Source organism: Ranitomeya variabilis, chromosome 4 (assembly GCF_051348905.1).
Source record: "Ranitomeya variabilis isolate aRanVar5 chromosome 4, aRanVar5.hap1, whole genome shotgun sequence".
Taxonomy (NCBI): domain Eukaryota; kingdom Metazoa; phylum Chordata; class Amphibia; order Anura; family Dendrobatidae; genus Ranitomeya; species Ranitomeya variabilis.
In genome coordinates this window covers 456,377,847-456,389,889 of record NC_135235.1, presented here as the reverse complement: position 1 = coordinate 456,389,889, position 12,043 = coordinate 456,377,847, and the positions used below count along the sequence as shown (strand labels likewise).

Here is a 12,043-nt window from a genome sequence, read left to right as displayed (position 1 = left end):
CACATCCATGCCTCAAGAAAAGCAGGGAGGACCAATGTCACAAGGGGTCCCTCAGAGGCGGTGTACCTGGAGGTTCCCTGGGGCTCTCATCGCCATCGATTGCCAGTCTGAGCTGCTGGACGAAGTCAGCGGTGTAGACGCTACGCTCCTGCCAGATGTGGAGCAGCCTCTCCAAGGGCTTCCGGCAGCCATCGTCCGCTTCACTGGAAGGACAGAAGGCTAAGCATTAAATCCAGCGTCCAAAATGAGCAAGAAAAATATTACAAATAAACAATAAATAGAAGGAGATAAAGTGCATGTGTAACCAGACTACGATCAAAATATGCAAACATAAGGGGTTATGCTCACCCCAAAAACCAATAAGTTATCCTCAAACCTTGGCTCAGCTCTGGTAAAATCCGCACCATTCTTATGGTTCTAAAGTACCAGTCTCTAGATCATTGGAGGGGCTAACTAACTTTCTGATCACTGGGGGTTCGACGGCTGGAGAACACAATCGGTTTAAGTGCTGCAAAGAATGACATTTGTTTTTTATTATTTATTTCTTTATTTTTACATAGGACCTATAAGATTTCCTCCTTTGTCAATTGTATAATATAGTTGTATTTTCCATAAAATAACCATTCTGGAGCATTATCCCTTAAAATTGCGAGTTGTTCTGTTTCTCTGTTACTCCTTCTAAAAATGTATGACTACGTAAATTGACAACCGAGATGTTACCATTCACCTTCCCAAAAGGGTGAATCCCTACACTGTCAGCCTTGATTGAATAGTGTCAAGCTAAGTAGGGACACCCTAAAACGTTAACACTCATTGGTTAATATATTCATAAATTTCTAGTAGGAATAATAGCGGGATACACAATGTAGAAATCTAAGGCTGCCCAGAAATTATATTTACTAAGAATACATGCACTTACTAAAACAGATTTGTTACTTTATTATCAACTTATACTTGTTGTGGTATAGAGATACAAAGCCTCAGGTCAAAGATCACTGACAGGACCATCTGTCACCAGCTCAAAAGTAAGAAAGTTTTTGCATTTATTTTATTTGCGGAGCTCCACTTGGTATTCTAGGCTTAAAAAAAAAAAATCACCATACAATTCGAGGAATATGGGCCTAGGGACACACTGCAGGTGTTAGGTGCTATAACCCTGGAAACCTTACCTGCAAAGTACTAGGATTTCAATAAGCGAGGGGCAAAAAAATAAATAAATAAAAATAATCAGAACCAACTGAATTTTTTTAAGACTTGCTAATCATGGTACCTTGTAGGTCGCAAGGCATACAGAAAATGTTGACAATGCAACCTGTTGCTCCTTTAATTTGACCTCATCTTTTCCGTGATCTGCCACTTCAGTACATGTCGCAGCTGTATTGTGGCTCTGAATACTCATCTAGGTGGTACTATAGTGGGGACTAGTCAGACTCCTAGCATGACAACCTTGCCTTAATTTACTCCCTGCATGGTGCAGTTTCACATGCTGGAGGTGACATCAATTAACTCTAGAAGTACATGACTAATCCTCAGTGTGGCACTGCCCAGACTGGTAGAAGTGGCATAGAGCAGGTTTAGAAGCATTTTTTCTCAATCATACTAAGCCTAACTATTTTATTTTGGGATACATTTAGATCTGCAATCACATACAGTAGCGCTGCATGCCACTGGTATAGTCACAAACAACAGGCTGTTTTCTACTGAAGCTTCTTATGTTCATGTGGCTTCCATAAAGCAAATCTTTGAACTGCCATCCACAGCAACACAGGCCAGATGGCAGCCCCTGAAGAAGTGGGGCAAAATGCGCGTCGGGGTGGAGGGACACTGGACCTGCTGTATATATGTGTGATCCCGGACAGGACCTATAAATTGGTAATAATACAAATTCTACTGATAATGTATTTAAATTTAATGATCAGAATAAATAGCAGCCCATTGGTTTGATGGTAGCAAGAACTTTATATGACTATTAGCATAAAATTGTAACCTGGACATTACATATATATTACAAACAGGTCTATTTTGATATGTCCTTCAAGTTGTGAAAAACCTTTTGCTTTTAAATGTATCCATGTATGTATCGTATGAATTCTGTGTATTTGTATACCGAAAATAAATCTTCAATGACAAAATAAAGTCTGCAGTTTTAATTAAGAATTATAGATCAGTGATGCACTCTCTTTAAGACGGGCTGTGAGGTGTGAAGGAGGCATGCATGTATGCGGTACATAGAAAGACAGGAACGGATTTAGTAAAATATGAGATGCATGAATGCCACAAAGCAGGTGAATATCCAGATAGAATTTAAGTGTTAACGCTTTTTCGCTTTTTTTTATGTAATCAGCTTTTAGATGAAAGCTCCCGCTGAGCTGATATATGGCCTTGAATATGAGCCTTGCTTGCTGAAACCTGGAACTAGTGATTTATGTGAAAGTTGTTTGCTGCCAAATGCTGTTGGCAATCTATTATCTCACACTTCCTCCTCAATACCGAGTGTGTGATCGCTGCATCATAATCCAGCATAAAAACCTCATTTGATATCACAGAGCCAATAGCCTCCACCCCACCGTATGGATATACGTCTAGCGCAGTCTTTCTGACCATGGAGTAGTGGCCACAGAATCAGTCCGTCAGGCGCAAAATACACTGCAGAGATAACTTAGAGGGAAACCTGTGCATATGTTATGTGTGTTCCCACATGATCAAACATGTCAAAAGGAAATGCATTGCACTTTGATCATTTAAAAAACCATGCTAAAATATTTTATGTTTTTTTTATTTTCTGAAATTATATACAGTACATTTTATTTTCTTTAAATGACCATGAAAGAAGCTTCTTTACTAAGCTGTGAACATCAGCCCCAGAAAGCAGCCTTATACCAGTGACCGTCTCACTGATTTCTATAGGAGTGTTATAGGCATTATTCAGCCCCTTTACATTCAGTGCAGCAAACTCACTCCAGAAGTTCATTGTGGATCTCTGAATGATCCAATGTTGTCCTAAATGCCTAATAATGATAAATATAATCCACCTGTGTGTAATTAAGTCTCCGTATAAATGCACCTGCTCTGTGATAGTCTCAGGGTTCTGTTTGAAGCACAGAAAGCATCATGAAGACCAAGGAACACAACAGGCAGGTCTGTGATACTGTTGTGGAGAAGTTTAAAGCCGGATTTGGATACAAAATGATTTCCAAAACTTTAAACATCCCAAGGAGCACTGTGCAAGCGATCATATTGAAATGGAGGGAGTATCATACCACTGCAAATCTACCAAGTCCCGGTCATCCCTCTAAACTTTCATCTCAAACAAGGAGAAGACTGATCAGAGATGCAGCCAAGAGGCCCATGATCACTCTGGATGAACTGCAGAGATCTACAGCTGAGGTGGGACAGTCTGTCCATAGGACAACAATCGGTCATACACTGCACAAATCTGGCCTTTATGGAAGAGTGGCAATAAGAAAGCCATTTCTCAATGATATCCATAAAAAGTGTCATTTGCCACTGTCAAACATGGCGGTGGCAGCATCATGGTTTGGGCCTGCTTTTCTTCAGCAGGGACAGGGAAGATGGTTAAAATTGATGGATGGAGCCAAATAGAGGACCATTCTTGAAGAAAACCTGTTGGAGTCTGCAAAAGACCTGAGACTGACAAAGATTTGGCTTCCAACAAGACAATGATCCCAAACAAAGCAAAATCTGCAATGGAATGGTTCACAAATAATGTATCCAGGTGTTAGAATGGCCAAGTCACAGTCCAGACCTCAATCCAGTCAAGAATCTGTGGAAAGAACTGAAAACTGCTGTTCACAAACCATCTCCATCAAACCTCACTGATCTCGAGCTGTTTGCCAAGGAAGAATGGGCAAGAATTTCAGTCCCTCAATGTACAAAACTGATAGAGACATACCCCAAGAGACTTGCATCTGTAATCGCAGCAAAAGGTGGCGCAACAAAGTATTAAGTTAAAGGGGCCGAATTAATATTGCACGCTCCACTTTACAGTTTTTGAATTTCCACAAAAATTTAAAATAACCAATAAATATCGTTCAACTTCACAATTATGTTCCACTTGTTGATTCTTCAACAAAAATTTACATTTGGTATCTTTATGTTTTAAGCATGATATGTGGGAAAAGGTTGAAAAGTTCCAGGGGGGCGAATACTTTTGCAAGGCACGTATAAACTGTGTATATACACACACAGTACAGACCAAAAGTTTGGACACACCTTCTCATTTCAAGATTTTTCTGTATTTTCATGACTATGAAAATTGTACATTCACACTGAAGGCATCAAAACTATGAATTAACACATGTGGAATTATATACTTAACAAAAAAGTGTGAAACAACTGAAATTATGCCTTATATTCTAGGTTCTTCAAAGTAGCCACCTTTTGCTTTGATGACTGCTTTGCACACTCTTGGCATTCTCTTGATGAGCTTCAAGAGGTAGTCATCGGAAATGGTTTTCACTTCACAGGTGTGCCCTGTCAGGTTTAATAAGTGGGATTTCTTGCCTTATAAATGGAGTTGGGACCATCAGTTTTGTTGTGCAGAAGTCTGGTGGATACACAGCTGATAGTCCTACTGAATAGACTGTTAGAATTTGTATTATGGCAAGAAAAAAGCAGCTAGGTAAAGAAAAACGAGTGGCCATCGTTACGTTAAGAACTAAAAGTCAGTCAGTCCGAAAAACTGGGAAAACTTTGAAAGTGTCCCCAAGTGCAGTGGAAAAAACCATCAAGCGCTACAAAAACACTGGCTCACATGAGGACCGCCCCAGGAAAGGAAGACCAAGAGTCACCTCTGCTTCTGAGGATAAGTTTATCCGAGTCACCAGCCTCAGAAATCGCAGGTTAACAGCAGCTCAGATTAGAGACCAGGTCAAAGCCACAGAGTTCTAGCAGCAGACACATCTCTACAACAACTGTTAAGAGACTTTGTGCAGCAGGCCTTCATTGTAAAATAGCTGCTAGGAAACCACTGCTAAGGACAGGCAACAAGCAGAAGAGACTTGGGGATTTATTCAAAATTGAAGGCATACTGAACCAGCATGGCTACCACAGCATCTTGCAGCGGCATGCTATTCCATCCGGTTTGCATTTAGTTGGACCATCATTTATTTTTCAACAGGACAATGACCCCAAACACACCTCCAGGCTGTGTAAGGGCTGTGATAATAAATACAATATGTGAGATTGAGGCCCTCAAAACAGTATTTGAGGAGGCCCAGTAGAGAGTGATCTCACTGTCTTGAGTGTTCAATACAAATCAATTGCAGCCAGATCCTACACACTTGTAACAGTGTACACAACAGAAGAAATAAAAAGAAACCGGTATAAATGAGTATTACCTGGAATAAATGTTTGTTGAGTATCACAGTGTAGTGCAAGGGGAGAGAGGTGCTGCGTGCCGATCCCTGCACCAGGATCTGTTGTGTACACTGATACAAGTGTGTAGGATCTGGCTGCAATTGATTTGTATTGAACACTTTGGCTGCAATTGATTTGTATTGAACACTGTGAGATCACTCTCTACTGGGCCTCCTCAAATACTGTTTTGAGGGCCTCAATCTCACATATTGTATTTATTATCAGCAGGCTATATTGATTCCATACTTGTCCTTGAATAAAGTGCAAAAAAAGGTGTTATCTTGATGTGGTGACTTGCGGTGCCTTTTTCCTGTAACTCTTTAGGAGGTTCTTTCCTTATCCAGTCTTTTAAATATTTTAATATTAGAATTTTATCAGTGTTATTTAATAAATAATTTTTTTTATCACACATTATTTTATTCCTTTCATTTTTCTAAAGTCACTTTGAACAGTCATGATTATTTCATACAGTTTGTGTTATCATAATTCCTTCCCTATATACACTGCTCAAAAAAATAAAGGGAACACTAAAACAACACAATGTAACTCCAAGTCAATCACACTTTTGTGAAATCAACCTGTGCAGTTATGAAGCAGCACAAATTGTGAATACATTTGCCCTGCTGTTGTGCAAATGGAACAGACATCATAAAAATCATAGTCAATTAGTAAGACAACCCTTATAAATGAGTGGTTTTTCAGGGAGTGACCACAGACCATTTCTCTGTTTCATTCTTTTTGGCTGTTTTTTTTTGGCACTTTTGCATTTTGTCATTGCTCTGTTCCTCAGATAGTGCAGCTCATCCAGGGTGGCACATCAATGCGAGCTGTGGCAAGAAGGGTAGCTGTGTCTGTCAACCCAGTGTCCAGAGCATGGACCAGATACGGTACCGGGAGACAGGTCGGTACACCAGGAGACGTGGAGGGGGCCGCAGGAGGGCAACAATATCCTCTTCTGTGCAAAAAGGAACAGGCGGATCAGTGCAAGAGCCCTGTAATATGACCTCTATTAGGCCACCAACATCCATGTTTCTGCTCAAACTGTCAGAAACAGACTCCATGAAAAGTTGTACGAGGGACCGAAGTCCAAAAGTGGGTGTTGTGCTTACAGCTGAACACCGTACAGGGCAATTGGCATTTGCCAGAGAACACCAAGATTGGCAGATTCGACATTGGTGCTCTGTGCACTTCACAGATGAGAGCAAACATGTGGCAGACGTGACAGAGTGTGGAGAAAGATCTTCTGCCTGCAACATCCTTCAGCATGACCGGTTTTAGCAGTGGGTCAGTAAAGGTGTGAGGTGGCATTTCTTTGGAGGACCGCACAGCCCTCCATGTACTAGCCAGAGGTACCCTGTCTGCCATTAGGTACTGGGATAAGATCCTCAGACCCATTTTGAGACCATATGCAGATGCACTGGGCCCTGGGTTCCTTCTGATACATGACAATGTTAGGTCTCATGTGGCTGAAGTGTGTTGGCAGTTCCTGCATGATGATGGCATTGATACTATGAACTGGTCTGACCGTCCCCAATACCTGAATCCAAATCGAGCACATCTGGGACATCATGTCTCGCTCCATTTACCAACCCCATGTTGCACCACACACTGTCCAGGAGTTGACTGATTCTTTCATGCAGGTGTGGAAGGAGATACCTCAAGAGAACATGCGTCACCTCATCAGGACCATGCCCAGGCGTTGTAGGGAGGCCATACAGGCACGTGGAGGCCACACACACTACTGAGCATCATTTCTTTGTCTTGAGGCATCTCCACTGACATTGTATCAGCCTGCAATTTCATTTTCCACTTTGATTTTGGGTATCATTCCAAATCCAGACCTCTATTGGATATTAATTTTGATTTGCATTAGTCACTTTTATGTTTTATGGTTCTCAACACATTCCACTATGTAATGGATAAAGATCTGCAACTGGAATATTTCATTCAGTGATATCTAGGATGTGGCATTTTAGTGTCCCCTTTATTTTTTTGAGCAGTGTGTATTCAGCATAGTGCCGTTCATGTCCTTGAAAAATATGAATAAATTGATACCTGTGTGGAAAAATAGTTGGGGGGGGGGGTCCTTGCTCAGACTGACACTGACCAATCAATGCCAACACTGTGCAGAGTCTCACCCCTATAAAGAGCTCAGGACACTCAGTTGTCAATTTATTCATAAATACTCAGGAGAAATAAGAGAAGAACAAAAAGTTATAAGGAAAGACCATGCAGAATTTTTATTTTGTGTTGAAACTAAATGGACCAACTGTCATAGCTCCGTCTGGGGGTTTGACTCGGTGACCTACTGCTTCGCTATCAGTTCCTATGTCTGCTGAGTTGTTGCCATTTCTTCACTGTCCAAATGCTGATGGTTTCTATGGTTTTGTTTTCCTTGCTTGGCTTCCTCTCTCCAGGTGTTTCTCATTTTCCGGTTTTGGTTTGCCTCATTACATTCTGGGTGGGTTTTTTTTGGATCACCCTTCAATGCATTTCCTTGCTGGCTATACCTCTTGGTGGATGAGTATTCAGGGGTTACAGGCCTTTAGCTAACAGGGTTTACCTTGCTTGGTAAACTCCAGTTCTATTCTTGCAGCAAGTCAGTTTGCTTCCCCTTCCAGCACATTTTCCTTTAACCACTGTTAGGTTGCTGGTAAGTTATACTTGGTTTTCTTGTATTTTTTATTTTTTTTTCTACTCTCCTTAGCTTTCCCTCTCTACCCTATATGAATGTGTTTTAGCGTCTCTCCCTGAATTTTCGTACCTTACTTCTCACTTCCTTTCCTCTTGTTGGTGGTGTGTTGTGGCCTCCCCTCTAGTCCGTCAGGAGGTATGAGAAAACCCCTAGGTGACCTTTTATGGAATTAGGTCTGAGGTGGTGTTTTAAGTTTTGCAGCTAGTGCCTTTCTAGTCTGTACAGGGACTACTTGGGTGTAGGTGCGGCGCTTCCCGTGTGTGAATGTGTACAGATTCATAACATCAATTCATAATTTGCAATTTTTTAAGTTCTTTTTCTTTTCTTTTTTTGAATTGTCCGGACCTTTTCTGGTAAAATTCAGAAAAATAGTGCATGTGGTTCAAGAATTTTGCACAAAACATAAAAACTGACATAATATCGTTAACCTGTTTTGCGACTTTTTAAGGAAAAAAGTCATATGTTGTGCTAAAATGGGGCAAAAAATGAGCCAAAATTCCAGACATACATAAAATCCCTCCAAGGGAGGGACTGTAGTATATTTGCAACAAATGTGACTTTTCAAAAAGTGGCAAATGTTGAATCAGGTGAAAACATCTGGAAATCCTAATCTACGCCAATAATGAAGATCTAAAAAAAAAAAAATGTAAAAAAATGTAAAAAAAAAAAAAATACTTTCTAAAAAAGGAACAAACGGAAAGATAACACTTAGACTATGTGCACACGTTCAGGATTTTTAGTGGCTTTTTAGTGTTTTTTTCAGCCGTTTTCTGCCAAAAAAACACTTACATAAGCATCCCATCATTTTTAATGCATTCTGCATTTTTTATGCACATGCTGCGTTTTTTCCCGCGGCGGAATCCCATTCCGGCAAAAAACGCAGCATGTTCATTCTTTGTGCGGGATCGCGGGGATTCCGCACACATAGGAATGCATTGATCCGCTTACTGTCCGCATGGGGCTATGCCCGCCATGCGGGAAGTAAGCGGATCATGTGCGGTTGGTACCCAGTGTGGAGGAGAGGAGATTCTCCTCCAGGCCCTGGGAACCATATACCTGTTAAAAAAAAAAAAAAATTAAAGAATTAAAATAAAAAATTGCGATATTCTCACCTTCCGGCGTCCCTGGCAGTCTTCCAGCTCCTCGCGATGCTCCCGTTCCCAGTAATGCCTTGCAGAAATGACCTGTGATGATGTAGCGATCTCCCGAGACTGCTACGTCATCTGGGGTCATTGCTGCGAGGCATTACTGGGAACAGGAGCCGCCGGGAGCATCCTGAGGAGCGGGAAGGCTGCGGGGGACGCCGGAAGGTGAGAATATCACGATTTTTTATTTTTTTTTAACATTAGATCTTTTACTATTGATGCTGCATAGGCAGCATCAATAGTAAAAAGTTGGTCACACTTGTCAAACACTATGTTTGACAAGTGTGACCAACCAGTCAATCAATTTTCCAAGCGATGCTACAGATCGCTTGGAAAACGCTAGCATTCTGCAAGCTAATTACGCTTGCAAAACCCTAGTGTTTAGGGGAATACGCATGCCAATTCTGCATGCGTATTTCCTGCGGCAGGGAGTTGCAGAATTGCCGTGGAAATTTCCGCTGCAATTCTGCAACGTGTGCACATAGCCTAACAAAGAGGGAACAAAACATTAAAAACTTGACAGAAGTAGGAGCTAATGTTACAATGAATTGGGCTCTAAGTATGTACAGAAAAAAATAAGTCAGGAAGTCTAAGAGGCCTTTTTAAAGGGAAACTTTCACCAGGTTTTTGCTACTCAATCTGAGCGCAGTATGATAAGAGCCAGAGACCCTGATTGCAGTGATTTATCACTTACTGGGCTGCTTGCTGTCATTTGATAAAAATCACTGTTTTATCTGCTACCAGTTCTCAGAATGCTGAGCCCTGTATAACCCCATCCACACCACTGATTGACAGCTTTCTCTGTACACTGTGCATAAGCAAAAAAATGTCACAGTGGTGGGGAAGGGGTTACACAAAACTGAAGGAGTCCATATCACCAGAAACCTAGTGTTAATCTGCTGCTAATAAAACACTTATTGTATTGAAACTGCAACAAACAGCCCACTAGGTGACATCACTGGAATCAGGGTCTCTGCCCCTACATCATGCAGCTCTCAAATTAAATTACAAATAACTCGGCTGACAGATTCCCAATATAGGAGCTGTTTAGACAGTCCCAGAAGATAATTTTGCATTCTTAAGGCAAAAGCAATAACGACTTTCTTAGACCTAAGATAGAAACCTCTAATACCCCCACTGGTTAGTAGGAAAACAAGATCACATTGCCGGCTAGAATACCTTGGCCCATTCATTGCAGTAATCAAAACGCTGCCATCCAACATTATGTGGCTTTGTCTGGTATTGCAGATGGGAATACAGTGCAGTGCTTATTTCATACTGTGGGATCGGTGCTGAATAGGTCCTGATCAGGTAAGGTAATTAGACAACGATCCGGACAGAAATTGTTATTTCCCGCATCTAACCCCTCCGTACCTGGACACATGAGAGAAGGCATCCAGCAGAACATTCTCAAATTCGCGGGTGAACTCCGGGCCTTTGCGTTTACTGTTCTGTATGACGTCATTGGCCAAATACAGGAACGTCAGCTTTCGACTTGCCTTTGCTGGAAAATAAAGGGTTAATCGGCTAAGTGACTGAACAAGGGCAAGCTGATAAAATAGCCAAAACACCCACCATATCCGTGCACTCCATAAAATCCTCAAACTCCCATTTAGCATTTTATCCTACAGTTCCAGCTCCCCCTACATGAGATTTTTGGAAACGCTTGCAGATATGGAAGGTGGCGGTTTTCCCTTTAGTGCAGAGCAATAATCGTCCTTCTCTGGAAAACTCATTATTGTAGTCTGTTGTAGTGGGAAATCTATATGGATGCCAGACGGCACACAAACAGATGTTTCCATTACATGACGCCAGTTATAAGGGCCTGCACGGATCCCGGTAATATTGGTGGTGCAGGCTAGCAATAAGTGTATATATACATGTCTGTACAGCCACACAACACACCTACGGCTAACAGGAAAACCCCATTGTTTCCATGGCTGTCTCCACGCACAGAGCTGGAGAACGGCGCACAATAGAACCAAGGTTGTTGGAGCAGAGGGACTTCTTTTCTTGCTTTATCACTAACCAGCTTCATCTCTGAAAAAGATGTAGTGTCCCTTTAACACGCATGTCTTTCAGACTTTAGAGCCAAAACTGCAATTCAGTTCTCAAAGGCATCGGAGCTCTTTGACTGCGATTAGCTCTCCATTTGTATTGTGATTATGCCGGATACAGCCATTTACACAAATAGAGTCCAAGTGTCACGAATAGTACTTGATTCATCAAACATTACAGAATGATTGGAGCGATTGCATTACCAAGGCAACCTCCAGCAAATTACCCAACTGAGTGATATTAAGGGCCATTAGAATGAAAAATTATGTGTATTGAAGATCATACATATAATACGCACTGTTTGGCGCACTGCTCGCCTGAGCGGTCACTGAATACGCAAGTGTATTGAGGATTATTGTGCATTCATCAAGAAAGGTCAGGATGTCGGATACAAAAAAGCATTTCCGAAGCGTTCTGATTTATTCACCCATTCTCACAAAAAGATAGGAGTGCAATGAATAGGAAATGCTTTATTCCCAATCCTGACCCTGAGGAGACCATTATGATGCGCTCCGTATTATATTAAAAAGCTGCCAAAAAATAAATGTAAGCAACTGGGACACAGTTACACTTTATTATAAATCCCTTCCAATATCGCTTCCCCGCAATGATTACTGGACTTATGAGGGGAGGAGGGTAATGGTGCACACATAGAGAATGCGGTTATTCACAGCAGCAGTATAGGGTCACCAGACGTCGCGGCTGTGCGGCACAGCAGCGTGCCAAAGATCACATGCAGTACACAGAGCTCAGCATTCCGACAACT

General features: G+C 41.5%; 1 protein-coding gene across 4 annotated transcripts in view; it reads right to left on the bottom strand.

The window, feature by feature from the left end:
* RPRD1B (regulation of nuclear pre-mRNA domain containing 1B) overlaps window positions 1–12,043 on the bottom strand; it is a 108,905-nt gene that overhangs the window by 58,453 nt on the left and 38,409 nt on the right. For all 4 annotated transcript variants that reach the window (XM_077251615.1, XM_077251616.1, XM_077251613.1 and 1 more), the window contains exons 2-3: window positions 10,594–10,723; window positions 67–203 (exon numbers count right to left, since the gene is read on the bottom strand). In XM_077251615.1, the coding sequence (XP_077107730.1) occupies window positions 67–203; window positions 10,594–10,723 (267 nt within the window). The remainder of the gene's footprint in view (window positions 1–66; window positions 204–10,593; window positions 10,724–12,043) is intronic.